At 38.2% G+C, this 18,978-nt stretch overlaps 1 protein-coding gene across 1 annotated transcript; it reads right to left on the bottom strand.

Annotated features, from left to right (window-relative positions):
• Positions 1–403: 403 nt before the first annotated feature.
• On the bottom strand, positions 404–18,731 carry LOC133653124 (opsin-3-like). Its single transcript, XM_062052143.1, has 4 exons — positions 18,121–18,731; positions 7,045–7,370; positions 1,437–1,670; positions 404–1,302 (listed from the first exon to the last, which is right to left on the bottom strand). The coding sequence occupies exons 1-4, from the start codon at positions 18,572–18,574 to the stop codon at positions 1,075–1,077; spliced, it is 1,242 nt and encodes a 413-aa protein (XP_061908127.1). The 5' UTR covers positions 18,575–18,731; the 3' UTR covers positions 404–1,074.
• Positions 18,732–18,978: the final 247 nt, after the last annotated feature.

Genomic DNA, 18,978 nt, shown 5'->3' with positions numbered 1-18,978 from the left:
GCGTGGGTTCCCTCCGGGTACTTGGGCTTCCTCCCACCTCCAAAGACATGCACCTGGAGATAGATTGATTGGCAACACTAAATTGGCCCTAGTGTGTGAATGTGAGTGTGAATGTTGTCTGTCTATCTGTGTTGGCCTAGCGATGAGGTGGCGACTTGTCCAGGGTGTACCCCGCTTTCTGCCCAAATGCAGCTGAGATAGGCTCCAACAATGGATGGATGGATGGATATAAAGAACTATAATGATAATAATCATGGACAGTTCTGTAGATAAAACTCTCATGATGAGTACTTGAGTACAAAACATTTATTCCAGTTTTTACAAGCACATCAGATTAACTTGACAAGAAAAAAAACTGAGATTTATTCACAATGACAATCAAATGTGGTTCTTAGTTTGAAGAAGTCCTCATCTGGAGACACCAAACACCTACACCAAAGTGTAGTGGTTTTCAGGAGAAAACGTTTTATTTTCCTGCCAAACTGAACAAAAAAAAGTGAAAATGTGACATCTTAATCCTTGCTAATCGGACTCTAAAATACAGACAAATCTTACTGAGGAGCTGTAGTACTCTGAGTCACAATGAACGCACAGGGGCGTACGTAAGCTAAAAGGTGCTTGTTGCCAACATCTCTTTTTTAGAAGGAGCCAGAGTTATTTTTTTTCTAATTTTATTGAAATACACAACCCTTACACAAAACCCCTAAATAAAAGTAAATTTGTCATTATCCTTCATGACAATTTGGCCACGGCTGGATCATCATTGTTTGTTTCTACTTCAATAAGTGTTGATCTTTTTGGGCACTTCCTAGCTGTACAAGTTATCTTTTGCATTTATTAAATTATCATTGTACCTTACCCTGTCTCTGCATCCTGGGGTCTGCCAAACAACTCGAAACAAGTTCCTGACAGAACTATTCTCTTATTTTTCTTGTTCTTCTTCTATCAAACAACCTGTATTAACATTGATTAGAGCATATTAATTTTAAGTTAAAATAAAAAAAAAGATTGTGAACATACAGTATGCACACGTCATTGATTGTCAAGTAGTTACATTGTCAGGCGGTTTCATTGTCAAGTAGTCAGGTTGTCAGAAGGTTCCGTTTTTTCTGTCATGATGGCACAGGTGCCCTCTGTGTCACAGTGTTTGGCTAAGGTTTTGGCAGTGTTGGCAGCTGGGAGAGGGCTGTTGTCCCCGATCAAACGGTTAAGATGGACCACGGTTGTTCTGGATGGGACAGAGTGTACGTTCTCCGTCATGTGGTGCCGGAAGTGGAACAAGGTCAGGAAGCAGCGGTAGAACTAGGAAGGACAAAGAAGGCAAAATCTAGTCGATGATGATGGCAGGTAAACTAAGCTGGATGCTATGCTAAGGCTATTAATGGCAGTAAATGTTGATGTTTGCAGTGCAACTACAGTACTTAGTAGCGCCTCACCTGCTTGTTCATCAGGATGTAGATGACTGGGTTGAAGACGGTGCTGCTCTTGGCAAGGATGGAAGGCACCACGCTCGCCACCGGGCTGATGAGACCCGGTTGGCCGAACGTGGCCATCATGGCGACGACGCCATAAGGCATCCAGCAGAGGAGGAAGCACCCCACCGTGACTACAACCATGAACAGGATGTGGAACTCACGTCGTCTTGCCGCGGTGTGTCGAATTCTCCCCACCTGAAAACACACCAAATGTTGATGTTTGCCTTTATGTTCTTTGGTCAACGACAAGTCAATTTATTGCTTTTAAAGGTTTCTCTAATCTAATCTAATTTAATGTAATCAAAATGATCAAGAAAACATAATCGTACCATCTTATCACTTCAGTTTAGTGTTGTTTTGCATTGTCTTTGACTTTTTGTGCTGCAACAGAGGAACAAACATGTCTGTCCTGATGCTCAACTTCTTTTCCCACTTGTATGGTAGTTAACAGCAGAGGTGTGGACTCGAGTCACATGACTTGGACTCGAGTCAGACTCGAGTCATGAATTTGATGACTTTAGACTCGACTTGACAAAATGTAAAGAGACTTGCAACTCGACTTAGACTTTAACAATAATGACTTGTGACTTCACTTGGACTTGAGCCTTTTGACTTGACATGACTTGCTACTTTCCCCAAAACCTAAAGCTTAAAAAGTTATTTGGGAGCGCTCCGTAGCTTTCATTTTGTACGTGTCTGTCTGTCTATCAGCGTGTGTGCTGCGTGTCAACGTATGTGCTCTCAGTACAACAGCCAATCAAATTAGATCTACATTGTTTTCATCACACAGCATTCAGCCAATCAAATTGCAGGACAACCAATGAAGAAGAATTGTCAAACAACGCGCCAGTGAGAAAGATGTATACCAAAGTTGGTTTCGTTCGGGTATAAAAACTACGACTTGGTCAACTTAAAACGAATTGCCGTATGCAAATCACGCAGTTCGAATATTACAGACGGAGACGCAACAACTTCCAACTTCGTTCGACATTTGAAGTTGCACAAAGAAGGGTAAGTTTTGAATGTAAGATAACGTTTATTGGCTAAGTAACGTGACTTTTATTTGCTGTGTAGTTAAATCAGTGAGGCTGTAAACTCACTGCTAACGTCATAACCATAGACATCTTGTAAGTAGACGCAGCATCGAGCGCTACTGCCTACTGGCGCAGACGAGACGCGGGGCCGCCATCTTGGAGTGGTGATCCGCTCCACTCAGTGCAATTCATTTGGCAGGAGCAATGAACTGTCAGCGCATTTAATTCATTTTACCTCACTGAATACCACTCATTTTCACGCGCTTTTTTGTCATACGTGTAGCTATGATAACGGACACATGTTTTATTATTCATAGTTTGCTTAACAGTAATATAATATTCTTATATGCTATAAGTGACCAGACGTCCGAGATCAAAACTGGGAATATAAGCCCAGAGAAGGGGGAAAAAAAACGGTCAGCTATTTTTAAGTTGAAGAAACAATATGATTACGTTATATACATGCGTATATTCTACATAAACAATGTATGAATACATTAGATATCTATATATCTTATAGACTGTATCTCTGTTGCTGCAGCAGCAGAGAGTTTATTCTGTCTTGACACTTTGTATTGATATTTTGTATTACATTCTTCCCTTAAATGATAATGTTTACAGTGATTGTTATAAATGTATTTTTTATGTATGTCGCTTTGGATAAAAGCATCTGCCAAATACTTAAACATATATAAACACCTGAAAGTCTTTATATCAGCTAAAACCACCAATCTGTTTCACTGCATTCAGAATAAAACCAAATGCTGTATTACCCAACAATGTTAGTATTTGAATATTGTTACTTGAAGACTTATTCCTGGTTACAATTATACTGTTAAGAAAGTATTGTCTTATATTTTGCCTAAAATGAGAATGCATCATAATCAGTGGCGGCTTGTGAATTTTGTTTTAGGTGGGGCTGAAAGTTTGTAAACCAAACCCCTGTAGGGGGGTCATCCTCCCCCAGAAGATTTATTTGTGATTTTCACATACAAATATTGAAGATCTTTGCTCCTTCTCAACTCTGTGGTGATGTTATTTTCATAAAATACAACCAATAGTACATTAATGTTAAATCTTACTTGTGAAAAGTAATCCCCCGATTCCTATTTTCAACAGTGCGCTCATTTGAGCAGGAAAACGCTGAACACCAGCCCGGCATCTTTGTTTTCTACCTGTCAACTGTCAGTTTAGGCTGCTCGCCGGCTCCTCATCACCACTTCAAGATGCAATTTGCTCGCGTCACAGCAACCAATACTGCGTCTACTTATAAGATGTCTATGGTTATAACATCATTTCAAACACAGCAATATGTTGCGTCCACTGCAGTTTGCTACCTTATTCATACTTTTTGTGAAGTGATTTTTTTAAGCAGGGTTGCATGAGGTACCAAACATAACGTTACGTTAGTCAATGTATCACACACAGTAACGTAACGTTAGACGGCGGTCAGCAGCACCACATATTTTAGCCACCTACAAAAAGACAAACATAGTCAAATAAAGGTCAGTTAAAATGTATACTATATTAAGAATATGTGTACATATTGCATAGGGCCCTGACATCTAAAAAGTACAACTCTGTTCATTGTTATGTTCATGTATTTGTTATGTTTTTCAAGTGTACGCACACATCAACACACATACAGTATGAGATGAGATCAATGAGATAAGGTAAACACAGAATAGAAACTGCTGTGGAACCAGTTACAATGCAATATGCCATGGAAATACAATGTTAACACTTTTGTACAAATAAGTACAGTTGCACTTGTTTTTGCAAATGTGTTTATTCTGTAAAGGAATGAGTTAAATGTTTAAAATTGTTTAAACTATTAAAATGACTGGTTAATAGTGCTATTATGAATTGCAATGTCAGCACTATTTTTTTTCCTGCTATTTCAAATGCACTTGTTTTAATAAATAAATACAGCGGTTTAAAAGCATACACAATCTGTGTAAAAACATTAGTCTGTGGTTAAAAGGACTTGAAAGGACTCGAAACTCAAAATGCAGGACTTGTGACTTGACTTGAGACTTTCCAGTCTTGACTTTGGACTTGACTCGGGACTTGCCTGTCTTGACTCAGGACTTGACTCGAGACTTGAGGGCAAAGACTTGAGACTTACTTGTGACTTGCAAAGCAATGACTTGGTCCCACCTCTGGTTAACAGTGCTAAAAATGTTACTTGTTTTTAAAACAAACAAAGACTAATCCGATTATTTCTTTTACACTATTTCTAATTTCAAAGGTTCTCCTGAAGTGGACAAATAAACACACATATTTGAAAAAGTGTTTTATTTATTATCTATAAATAATTGAATATATTTTAAATACATCTTGTAAATATTCCTTTTTTATGTATCAATTTCACTATATTTGTATTCATATTACAGATATTTAACATTTTAGAGGGAATTTTAATTACCGTATTTTTCGGACCATATTGCGCACAGGATTATAAGGCACACTGCCGATGAGCGGGTCTATTCAGGTCTATTTTCATACAAAAGGTGCACCGGATTATAAGGCACAATAAAAGAGTCATATTATTATGATTTTTTCTATATAGAAAACACTTCCTTGTGTTCTACATAACATGTAATGGTGGATCTTCGGTCAAAATGTTGCATAGATTATGTTTTACAGACAATCTTCAAGATGCTTTCTGACCGTTGCTTCAGGATGCACCGTTTTGTGGGCGGTCTTATTTACGTGGCTCACCTTTGACAGCGTCTTCTCCCGGTCATCTTTGTTGTAGCGATGTAGCGTGCAAGGACGGGAGTGGAAGAAGTGTCAAAAAATTGAGCTAACTGTTTTAATGACATTCACACTTTACTTAAATCAACAACGTAGCAGCATCTCCTCATCCGTGGCTCACTAGTGCAACAACAACGCCGGAAATGTGTCCCGTGAAAAACCGTCTGACCGGAACTCTCTAATAACTAAAGTTCCGTGGGTGAATTATGTAAACTCACTACACATGTAGTTTTTAGCACTTCCATAGTGAGTCTACTGACAGATATAAGTTAGAACTTTACACTACTTTATATTAGAAATGGAAACAGCTGAGGATGAATGTCCCATTACAAGAAGATAGTGAAAAAGAAGCTTATCAACTACGGCGTTGACACGGACTACAATGGCGGACATGCGCGCACATTTTCAGGACTTATACAGATCAGCAGGCATCAGAAGGTAAGAACAGTTGGTTTGCATTATATTGCGAAACAAAACGCCGGATGAAATGTCTGCTAAAAGGTGCCATTTTGCGGTCCTTATAGACACACACCATAATAACAATACACGTATGTTGAATCACAGTACGCCTGACTATAGCGTAGCCATAATGCTCCGACAATCCATCAAGCGGTGCGGCTTCAAAGCATACCAAAGTCGTACTAAAACATTTTGACAGATTTTGGAACGCCGTGTGTAATGTTCTATATTTTCAATGGAACATTTAAAGTTTTGGGGTTGTTTACCGAGAATCAGCACCTCCAAGTCCGAGTCCATGGTTCTTGCCCGGAAAAGAGTGGAATGCCATCTCCGGGTTGGGGAGGAGACCCTGCCCCAAGTGGAGGAGTTCAAGTACCTCGGAGTCTTGTTCACGAGTGAGGGAAGAGTGGATCGTGAGATCGACAGGGGGATCGGTGCGGCGTCTTCAGTAATGCGGACGCTGTATCAATCCGTTGTGGTGAAGAAGGAGCTGAGCCGGAAGGCAAAGCTCTCAATTTACCGGTCGATCTACGTTCCCATCCTCACCTATGGTCATGAGCTTTGGGTTATGACCGAAAGGACAAGATCACGGGTACAAGCGGCCGAAATGAGTTTCCTCCGCCGGGTGGCGGGGCTCTCCCTTAGATATAGGGTGAGAAGCTCTGCCATCCGGGGGGAGCTCAAAGTAAAGCTGCTGCTCCTCCACATAGAGAGGAGCCAGATGAGGTGGTTCGGGCATCTGGTCAGGATGCCACCCGAACGCCTCCCTAGGGAGGTGTTTAGGGCACGTCCGACCGGTAGGAGACCACGGGGAAGACCCAGGACACGTTGGGAAGACTATGTCTCCCGGCTGGCCTGGGAACGCCTCAGGATCCCCCGGGAGGAGCTGGACGAAGTGGCTGGGGAGAGGAAAGTCTGGGCTTCCCTGCTTAGGCTGCTGCCCCCGCGACCCGACCTCGGATGAGCGGAAGAAGATGGATGGATGGATGGATGGGGTTGTTTACTGGCCTCATCTTGCAGTCTACACGTGTCTCTTATGTGTGACTGCCATCTACTGGTCACACTTATCATTACACCATGTACAAAATAAAATAGCTTTGAAGTCGGTAAGCACAACCAGAATTATTCCATACATGAGGTGCACCGGTTTATAAGGCGCACTGTCGATTTTTGAGAAAATTAAAGGATTTTAATTGCGCCTTATAGTTCGAAAAATACGGTAATATTTGAATAAGGAATTATTGAACGTGTTCAAATATTTTTCGATTTCAGTTTAAATCTCATCCGTGTCTTTTGATTGGCCGTAGACAACCCACCTGTTTGACGGCGTGCAGCAGACGGCTGTAGCAGTACACCATGCTCAGGACAGGCACGCCCAGGCAGAAGATGAACAGACAGATGATGTAGGAGTGCGAGCAAGACGTGGGCTCAGTCCAAGCGACGGAGCAGCTGGTTCCGGTTCCCTCAGGCCCGTAGCTGCTCCAGCCCAGCAGGGGGGGCAATGTCCACGCCAAAGAGTACAGCCAAGCCCCGCCTACTGCAAACAGAGGCTTCCTGTAGTCCAACGTCTGTTTGTTGTAGACCAGCAGTGTGCTGTAGCGCTCGTAGGACAGCAAGGCCAGAGATACAAGAGACACGATACCTAAGGATGGAACCACACCTGCAGGATCAGCTGTTGGCTTAAACAAACTACTTATTAGTTCCTTAACCTCTTTAACGTTTTCCTACACAATTCAAATGTTACGCTTTACTACTATATAATCTCAATATTTACTAGCGAGCGCTGACTGTTGGAAATTTTTACCCTCACAAATGTCCATATTGACTAAGCCCTCTATGATGAACTTCACACCAATAATGCATTGATAGTAAGTGAATCTGCTTTGCTGATGGAGTTATTGGCAAAATGATGATTGAAAGTACAATGTATGTCAGATAAGAAGTCCAACGTATCTGTAAAGTCAGCAATCTCAACATGGATGTACGGTGACTGACAGGGACAAACACACAGCAACGTCCACATGCTCCAAACATACATCATAAAACACAAACGATGCATCATAAAGGCCTTACCTGGCTCCCTAGACACAATCTTTATTGTGTCCCCATTGTCTACCGTGTTTTCCGGAGGGTTTCAGTAAGGACAGAGCCCTGTTTCTTCCTCCACACCAGCTTACAAAATCGTAGCATTGATCTCCTTGGAGTGCTACCTTCCTTGCACAGACACAATGTTTACTAGAGAATAATGAATACTAGTGTGATGGGATCGATATTTACGTTTTAGTTTCTCATCTGTTGGTTGAGCAAATTGCTCGTTTTTTTTTTCCGTTCATGCGAGCACAGCATCTCTTGCATTTCTCCCTTTCTCAATCACTCCTTTGTTCTAAAAATGATTGTCTTAAATCTAATAAGGACATGTTTAAAATACAATTTATATGAATACTTTGTTTTTTATAGTTGCTTGTAGTTATGAAAATATTTTATTAGGCTCAAATATTTTTCTTGTTTTACAGTCATAACCGACGAGAGGAAAATTCACAAAATTATTCAATGATTATGACATTTCGAGTCAAAGTATCAGTATTGGTTTTAACCTAGTATTGGATCGATATCAAAATTCCTAGTATTGTCCACCCTTATTATTTGGCCATTGTCTTAACTGTTGCTGTCTTTTCTTTTTTTTTTTCCATGGTGAGAAAAGACGCATTTCTATGTGTTGCCTAAACTATCCTGCTCTCATTGATATTAGTTGAAAAAAATAATCCATTACGGTTAATTGAGTCTGTTTTAAATACCCTTCACTCTCGACCTATGCATTGTTACCATCCTGTTCGGATTCATGATGGGGATAAGTACTTTCCCATGACCTTCTGCCCGGGCTCTCAGAACGACAAGCTGGACGCCCTCTCCAGGCAGTACTCCTCTGCCTTGTAGGATATCCACCAGGAGATTATCATTCCCCAATCCTAAATCATTGGTGCTCTTCAGTGGGATTTGGGGATCCTTGTGGTTGATGCCCCCTTAGGACTTCTCCCCTCCAGAATGCTGCCCATTGGGTTTGCATGTTTGTAGTTCAGAGGCTTTGCTCTGACGTTCTTTGTTGGGCACGCAGTTCCAAGATCGCCTGTCATCCTGGAGTTACCCCATACCATTTTCCTACTGTCACAACAGCTCTGGTTGCCCTTGTTGTAAGCAGATGGCAATGATTGTATGGCCGTATGCTTCGTCTTGTGTGTGGAACAAATATTCCCACTATGATCAGATGATGATGAGCCTGAGATTGACATCCCAGCTGCAAACAAAGGTGAAACTGACCCTGTGAGACAACGACCTCAGAGACTCAGACAACAACCGGCTGTACTAGAGTTATTACACTTTAAGTCAGCCGACTTTGGTTCAGAGAGACTTTAAGGCAGGGGTCCCCAAACTACGGCCCGCGGGCCGGATACGGCCCCCCAGCGTCCAAAGTCCGGCCCGCGGGAAGTCCCAAATTAAAATAAAAAAAAAATGTTTTAATTTTTTTTAATTTTTTTAAATGTGTCCTTACTAGTCCATTTTCTACCGTCTCCTAGCCACTCAGGCAAATCATATTGTCTAAAAATGCATCTTACCATCGATAACGTGACATGCAGCAAGTGCGCTCTTTAAGTCAATTAGTGCGCGAGGAATATATATGTATGAATACATATATATATATATATATATATATATATATATATATATATATATATATATATATATATATATATATATATATATATATATATATATATATGTATATATATATATATATATATATATATATATATATACATACATATAGACCCATATACATATATATACATATATACATATATACACATATACATATATATATATATATATATATATATATATATATATATATATATATATATATATATATATATATATATATATATACATGGACATATACATATACATAGACATATATATATATATATATACATAGACATAGACATAAACATATATATACACACACAAATATACACATTTACATATATATATATACATACAGTATATACACACACACATTTACATATAATATATATATATATATATATATATACACACACACACATATATATATATATATATATATATATATATATATATATATATACACACACACACATATATATATATATATATATATATATATATATATATATATATATATATATATATATATATATATATATATATATATATATAAATATATATATATATATATACACACACACACACACATATATATATGTATATATATATATATATATATATATATATATATATATATATATATATATATATATATATATATATATATATATATATATATATATATATATATATATATATATATATAGCGCGGCCCCCAGCCAAATGGTTTTACCCCAATGAGGCCCCGGAGTCAAAAAGTTTGGGGACCCCTGCTTTAAGGTACCTGAGAGTAATACCTTCTTGAGACTATGAGCTCTTAAAGTGTGTTAAAGTGATTGTTGAATATTTGATGTGTACAGAAATGTCAGGAGACATTTAATTTTGTGGGGGAATGTGGCACTATATAAAAAGCTAAAGACATGACAACAGTTTCCCCCCATTTTATTTATTTTTATACTTGAGGTCACTTCTTATTAGTAGAGTCGGGTGTAGAGAGAGTATGGATAACTAATTGTGTGCCATGTTTGATACCTGGGACGTGTGCGGCTGGAAGCATGCGATTGAGTCGTTCTGACGTTAGTTTTCCTGACGAAATCAACCAAAATGTTAAGTCTAAATATAGTCCTAAATATACTCCAGCTCATAAACTTACAATAAAACATGATTTTATTTTTGTCAATGTAGTATATAAAATAATAACTTTTGATGCACTCCACCGTTATATTCATGTAGTGTTTAGTGACACGCTCATGCCTGCAAAATGTACGTCAGAAAATACACAACGACCAAAAATAAACGTATCACTACCAAAAATCATCATTAGCACTGGACCAACAGTTACGGAGAAATTATGACTTTTGTGTGAAGTATGTCAACTGTTGTGTCTGCCTCTAATGTATTGTTTGTAAACACTGCCCTAGTATGTATGCCTGTTTTTTTTTGTCAATTGTTCATAGGTTTTGCTGTGGTAAGTCACAGCTTCCTGATTTAATCATCACCATATGAACTTGAATACTGAACTAATGCTGCTTTTTACTGCAATATTTATTAGTTTATTTTGGAATATTGGTAACACAATTTTGCAGGTAAGAGTCGTTTAATTCTTACAAATAGCACAATGAGGTGCAGCAGGTAAGTGCACGAAAGCTTAAACAATCTGCAAGCAACACATGTGACATTGAACACAAAACAACAATCCCCGAGCATTGATGAAAAGGGTGAGGCAGGCATTTATAACACTGATTGGAAATGAAAACCAAGTGTGCTTAAACTAATCAGGGAACAGGTGAAGGAAAGAGGACTCAGGGAGACAAACAGGAAATGGAACCAAAAAAGAGCGCTCACTAGGAACAAATGCAGAAAATAAGGACACATAACAAGACGTGATGTGACAGATCGTCACAGTACCCCACCCCAAACAAGGTTCAAAGTCACGGGAGGGTGGAGGTAGGAGTTGGCGGCGGGTCCCCAGACCAGGTGTCCCCGCAGCCAGCGAAGACAAGTTAAGGAGGTTAAGGTGGACGTGAGCGGCAGCGGCGAACCAGCAGCCGTGAAAGTCCATGCCCGGGTCCTGGGAATTGCAGCCAGTTACACAGAGAGTGTCCATGGAATGGCCACACTCTTGGCCGATGAGGAGGTGTGTGGGCGCCCGATGGGCGCTTCCGCAGCAGGCGAGGAGGGCGAAAACCAGATGAGCGCTACGGCAGCAGGCGAGCTGGAGGTCGCACAGGCTGCTGGGTAGGAGATCTGGCAGGCTGCAGAGTTGGATAGCGGCATCTGCTGGCCCGCTGAAGAGGATGACAAAGTCTGCAGGCTCGCCGGAGTGGATGGCAGCATGCTCGCAAGAGGAGATAATGTCATCTGCGGCAATGAGCAGAGCTGTGCGTCCTCCGCTGCACAGCTGTTAGTCACAAAGCGGATGCTAGATGCTTCCCTTCATTGGAGGATGAACAGTGCGGTGGGCTGGGCTCCAGAAGAGCCATCACCGGACCAGCAAGTTGATGATGTGCCAGCACAGGAAGAGGCCGGGCTGTGGGACGAGATGGACGTGATGTCGTTGGAAGGCCCACTGGAAGAGCTGAATGTGGCTTTGTTGGAAGACACACTGGGAGAGCTGGACATGGTGTCTTTGGAAGACCCACTGGAAGATCAGGAGGCGGCAGTTGAGCCGGGCGCGGAGCGGGAGGCGGCGGCTGTGCCGGAGGGAGAAGGGGCGAGCTTGCCGTGGGTTAGAACCGCACAAACCTGGCTTCATGTCCTCCAAGAAATGTGCGGACCAAAAGGTCGACTCGACGTTGTGAATAGGCATCCCTGCAAGGTCCCTTTCTGGCTCAAGGATTCTGTCAGGGACTTGCATGGCTGCGGTAGTGGTGACCCCAAGATGCAGGAGACAGGAGGATGACATGCAGGTAAGAGTCTTTTAATTCTTACAAATAGTACAATGAGGTGCAGCAGGTAAGTTCACGAAAGCATAAACAGTCTGCAAGCAACACAAACCGTATGTGACGTTGAACACAAAACAGTAATCCCCGAGCATTGACGAAGGGGGTGAGGCGGGCATTTCTAACACTGATTGGAAATGAAAATGAGGTGTACTCAAACCAATCAGGGAAACAAACAGGAAAAGGAACAAAATAAAAGCGCTGACGGGGAACAAATGCAGAAAATAAGAAAACATAACAAGACGTAATATGACAAATTGTCATTTGCAGCTTCCTCTAGACTAGAGGCTAAAAGAAAGGGACACAAGTTCGCAATAGTGCTGTAACCTGTTAACACATCACATGACTGATATGTACGGAGCCCCTAAAGGGACATGGGAATTTTTTTTTTTTAGACATGTATCTCGTGGCCACGAGAAAGTTTCTCGTGGCCACGAGAAACTTTTTATAAAAAAAAAAAAAAAAAAAATTAATTTTTTATTTTATTTTTTTTTTTTTTATAAAAAGTTTCTCGTGGCCACGAGAAAACATTGGATGCGTGCTGATGGTTTGGTGTGTGTTAAAATGGCAGTTTAGGAGTTAATTTGGCTGTATTTCCAATTAGGACTTTCCCCCATGTGTGTTGTGGCAAAATGTGAATGCTTGATTAGTAGGTGTGAGACAAACACTTTATCTTCCTGGTTATTGTAACGCTACGTGTTTGACATTATTTAAGACTTTATCATGCCCGGGAAAGGACAGTTTTCCTCTTCTGTGGCTGTGGGGGGTGGGCGTGGCTTGCGGACCTGCAGCGAAGCGGAGTGTGTCAGTTAGTCCCATGTTGATGTGATCAAACTTCTTTCTTGCTTGGAAGATACACACACAATTGTAACTGTTATTTCTTCCTGCAAATAATAAATATGTACAACGTGTTTGGATGTATTCATTTATGTAAAATTGTCATTAAATGTAATATTGCCTGACAAAAAGTGATTCGACGTACGTAATATTTTGATATTTACACATCGCATATTTACACACGCGCATCTGACTAGAATACCCTTATGTGCATTACATATATCAACATCAACTACCTACTGTACTGTTTACTTGTTGAAATACCCTTTTTAGAACAAATATCTACCCACATAATTTATATATATATATATATATATATATATATATATATATATATATATATATATATATATATATATATATATATATATATATATATATATATATATATATATATATATATATGTATATATATATATATATATATATATATATATGTATATATATATATATATATATGTATATATATATATATATATATATATATATATATATATATATATATATTATATATATATATATATATATATATATATATATATATATACGCACACACACACATATACATGTATACTGTATAGGAAGAAACACACATACATATATACAGTATACATATATACACACAAACACTAAATTTGACAAACAAAATAACTACTATTTTTAAGAACAAGTTACAGTAATATATAATATATATATACACTACCGTTCAAAAGTTTGGGGTCACCCAAACAATTTTGTAGAATAGCCTTCATTTCTAAGAACAAGAATAGACTGTCGAGTTTCAGATGAAAGTTCTCTTTTTCTGGCCATTTTGAGCGTTTAATTGACCCCACAAATGTGATGCTCCAGAAACTCAATCTGCTCAAAAGAAGGTCAGTTTTGTAGCTTCTGTAACGAGCTAAACTGTTTTCAGATGTGTGAACATGATTGCACAAGGGTTTTCTAATCATCAATTAGCCTTCTGAGCCAATGAGCAAACACATTGTACCATTAGAACACTGGAATGATAGTTGCTGGAAATGGGCCTCTATACACCTATGTAGATATTGCACCAAAAACCAGACATTTGCCGCTAGAATAGTCATTTCCCACATTAGCAATGTATAGAGTGTATTTCTTTGAAGTTAAGACTAGTTGAAAGTTATCTTCATTGAAAAGTACAGTGCTTTTCCTTCAAAAATAAGGACATTTCAATGTGACCCCAAACTTTTAAACGGTAGAGTATATATATACATGCTTATACATAATATGTATGTATCTATATATATATATATATATATATATATATATATATATATATATATATATATATATATATATATATATATATATATATATATATATATATAGACACACATACATACATACACACATATACATATATATATATATATATATATATATATATATATATATATATATATATATATATATATATATATATATATATATATATATATATATATATATATATATATATATATATATATACACATATAAATTATGTGGGTAGATATTTGTTCTAAAAAGGGTATTTCAACAAGTAAACAGTACAGTAGGTAGTTGATGTTGATATATGTAATGCACATAAGGGTATTCTAGTCAGATGCGCGTGTGTAAATATGCGATGTGTAAATATCAAAATATTACGTACGTCGAATCACTTTTTGTCAGGCAATATTACATTTAATGACAATTTTACATAAATGAATACATCCAAACACGTTGTACATATTTATTATTTGCAGGAAGAAATAACAGTTACAATTGTGTGTGTATCTTCCAAGCAAGAAAGAAGTTTGATCACATCACCATGGGACTAACTGACACACTCCGCTTCACTGCAGGTCCGCAAGCCACGGCCACCCCCCACAGCCACAGAAGAGGAAAACTGTCATTTCCCGGGCATGATAAAGTCTTAAATAATGTCAAACACGTAGCGTTACAATAACCAGGAAGATACAGTGTTTGTCTCACACCTACTAATCAAGCATTCACATTTTGCCACAACACACATGGGGGAAAGTCCTAATTGGAAATACAGCCATATTAACTCCTAAACTGCCATTTTAACACACACCAAACCATCAGCACGCATCCAATGCTTTCTCGTGGCCACGAGAAACTTTTTATAAAAAAAATTTTTTTTAAAAATAAAAAAAAATTTTTTTTAAAATAAAAAAAAATTTAATTAAAAAAAAAAAAAATTTTAATAAAAAGTTTCTCGTGGCCACGAGAAAGTTTCTCGTGCCCACGAGATACTTTCTCGTGCCCACGAGATACTTTCTCGTGGCCACGAGATACATGTCTAAAAAAAAAAAAAATTCCCATGTCCCTTTAGGGGCTCCGTAGATATGTATGCATGTATTGACAGAAGAACTAAATGCTCGCAAATTAAAGCTCACATGTTATTACATTTAGCTTCTGCCATTGAAATATGTAATGACATAGCACTGCTTGCATCTGGAGTCAGTACAGAGGGCTACTAGCTAGATTCTGGCAGCACTGTATTAACAAATAATTCAAATTATACATGGCAATACTTAAGTGTAGCTGTTAGTGTCATACTGTAACTGACAGTGTTACTATTGTACCAGAAAAAATAATTGTAGGCGGTTTCGCAAATCTTATTGAGGAGTTGACTGAAGCGAATCGATCACTCTCTGCATATATCAGCTGGCGATTAGTTTAATGCCGCTCGCTTTCTTCGTTCACCATTATAAAATAAACCTACCTTGGTGCTGGGTAATGCTTACTTAATTATCAAACTTAATGCCTTTTACTCGCTAGCAAATTGGCAGGCAGGCTATACGTCTACGGACTAAGATTCCACAGTACGGCTATAATTCACAAAGTTAGCATTCAGTCAAACGATAACAGCCGATGGTATCTGAATGGGTTAATTAAATATATTCCGCAAAGACTTACCAGTTTGTTTCACACCGTGCCGCTTTTTTACACTTGCCCCCCAAGTTTAAGCCTTCTCCTTTCTCTTCGAGTGTAATTGCGGGTTTGAAACTCAAGTCTCATGAGATCTTGCTAGTATCTAGTATCAATAAGGAAAGACCTGATTACCTCAATTCCTTTCTAGCAATTTATTACATTTGCGACGTCACATGCTGTGATATTTGAATGTTTTATATAGAAATAATTACTTACCTCTTAGTAAAAGAAAACAAGAATATACAAATCAACAAGGACTAGATTAAAAACATCTGACAGTATTATCGCCACATTTTCAACCAATTTCACTCTTCTGCCATTGCAATGAATGACGCACGGGGGCATCCATTAACTCCCATTGAGTATCTTTTTTTTATGTTGATTTTTTTAAACGAGGCACCTAACTCTAATCTACTATTCTGTTATTAAAATAAAGATTACAAAAAAAGGAAAACATTTGAACAGTGAGGGCGTGCAAAGCCTTCGACACTCCCCTCCCCCATCAGTAACAATAAAACAATATCAATTCAATGGAAGGCCAACGTTGAAATATCCTCATTTTGTCAACTATTGAGTCAACAAAAGTTTTTCAATCGTTGAAATGATACCTATATTTAAACATTGAGTCAACATTGATTATTCAACCTCAACCCAAAATAACCAATATGACCAAAATCCAACATTGAATCAATGTATTTTGCTATATATTTGTAAACACAAGTTAACATTAACCTATATACATACTTGAGCAGATCATTCTGAGCTTTTTCTATTTTGCACATATTCCATTGCTTGTTCTGCGTTGTTGATCATATTGTGGCATTTTTGTTATTTGGTGTAATATTTTTCTAAATAAACATAACCGCGTGTTTGTGTAAATCAATGACTATCAACTCTAGCAGAAAGAATATATGTTTATACAAAGTACATTTTGCTATATTGCCTCTGTTGTTGATCCTCAAATGCATGTGCAATCCAAATAAAAGATCAGAAACTGGAATACATGTGTATTTGTTGATCGACTAAATGAAAATAATAAAAATTGGACAAATCGAAATGTTCTGCTTTTAATAAGCACAAATGCACCCTCTATTAAAAACTACAATGCATTCAGTTAGTTGTATGAAAAGTTATTTCATTTAATGATTTAAATAAAATAATTTTAAATCTATCATATACAAATTAGTTTAACTTAAGTATTTAAAGCATGGTGGACATATCTTTTTTATTTCAGCTGAGGGTAAATAATATATATTGCGTGGAAAACCTGCCCACAATTGAATTGAGTTAATGCAATGAGTCATTTCTTGAATATACTCACAGAAATTCTAAAATGTTTGTTAATTTCTTTAGGGAAAATTACACGTGAATATAAGAAAATACATTACTTTAAAACAGATTCAGTTTAATAAATGCATTTCATGGAAACAATAGAGAACATAAAAAAGCAATTAAAAATAATATTTAAAAGCACTATTAACATAGTATTTTGAGGTCGTTTAGGTATTCGGTGTAAAAGTAAACATGTATAATGCAAGATGATGCATTTGGGGAAAAACTGTAAAAATATAACAAAAGTAATTGAGTGGTGATTTAGTACCATTGTAATCCTTTGATTTTGTATGCGTCATATTACTGTACAAGAAAAAAGTCAATTTGTGATGAGGAAGTGTATAAGACACACATTGAATCTGCTCCGGTTTACCTATATATCCCTGTTTTGCAGTTTTTGCAAAAATAAATATGTTGCATGGGAAATGAGTTGGCCCATCATTCTTTGCAATGTTACATATACAGTAGGTAAGGCTTTATGTTTGCCTCATTCCTGTGAGAATCCTGCATTTGACTCTGTGTATGTTTTGTGTGTGTATATATATATATATATATATATATATATATATATATATATATATATATATATATATATATATATATATATATATATATATATATATATACTAGACTTACCAAAGCATGAGTTGATGAATCCGTACCAGACGCATCCAAGCCGACCGAACAACCAGCGATGATGTAGACTGGACACGAAGCTAAGCGTCGTCCCACATGCGCAGACGAGCATGTCACTGACACTGATGTTGAGAAGCAGCATGTTCACAGGGGTCCGCAGGGTCTTGAACTTGCAAAACAGAACCAGAACCAGCAGGTTGTTGAGGATGCCGAACACCATGATGGAACCCAAGAACAGCGACACCACATGGTGGCCGCTGCGCGTCAGCTGCTGCTGCGGCGCCGACATCCAGTCTTGATCATACGGGTCCATCCTGAAAGTCCGGTTCAGGTCCATTCCCTCAGAAAACATCATGTCTGCTTGCCTGCGCAGTCTAATGTGTGTGTGTGTGTGTGTGTGTGTGTGTGTGAGAGAGAGAGAGAGACCGTGTGTGCAGCTGGTACCCGCAACCATCTGATGACATCAGTTCATGCTAAACAAAACTCTCAGAACACGACCTGAGGCCATTCAACCCAATACTACCTATTAAAACCTTATACTACCTGATACTACCGAATAGTACCTGGTACAACCCATGAGCTCTGAGACAGCAGTCACACTCTTAAATACTCTCACTGGAACACGTCGTCAACACGTGACTTCAAAACACACAAACACGCACACACACACACACACACACACACACACACACACACACACACACATGTTATTAGGTACAATGGAGGTTAGTCAATGACAGTTTTAGTTGGTGTCCCTACATTAATAATATGGTCTTATCAGGTAAAAAAACAAAAAAACACCATCCATCCATCTTCTCCCGCTTATCAGAGGTCAGGTCGCGGGGGCAGCAGCCTAAG

The sequence above is a fragment of the Entelurus aequoreus genome, linkage group LG07 (assembly GCF_033978785.1).
Source record: "Entelurus aequoreus isolate RoL-2023_Sb linkage group LG07, RoL_Eaeq_v1.1, whole genome shotgun sequence".
Classification (NCBI taxonomy): domain Eukaryota; kingdom Metazoa; phylum Chordata; class Actinopteri; order Syngnathiformes; family Syngnathidae; genus Entelurus; species Entelurus aequoreus.
This window is presented reverse-complemented; position numbering and strand designations above follow the sequence as displayed.

Excerpts from the sequence above, each read along its gene's own strand:
- LOC133653124 (XM_062052143.1), bottom strand. The coding sequence starts at position 18,574 with ATGGTTGCGGGTACCAGCTGCACACACGGTCTCTCTCTCTCTCTCACA. Across the intron at positions 1,671-7,044 it reads TGCTGCACGCCGTCAAACAG|GTGGGGAGAATTCGACACAC; the intron begins GTGGGTTGTCTA and ends GTGTGTTTTCAG. Across the intron at positions 1,303-1,436 it reads ACATCCTGATGAACAAGCAG|TTCTACCGCTGCTTCCTGAC; the intron begins GTGAGGCGCTAC and ends TGTCCTTCCTAG.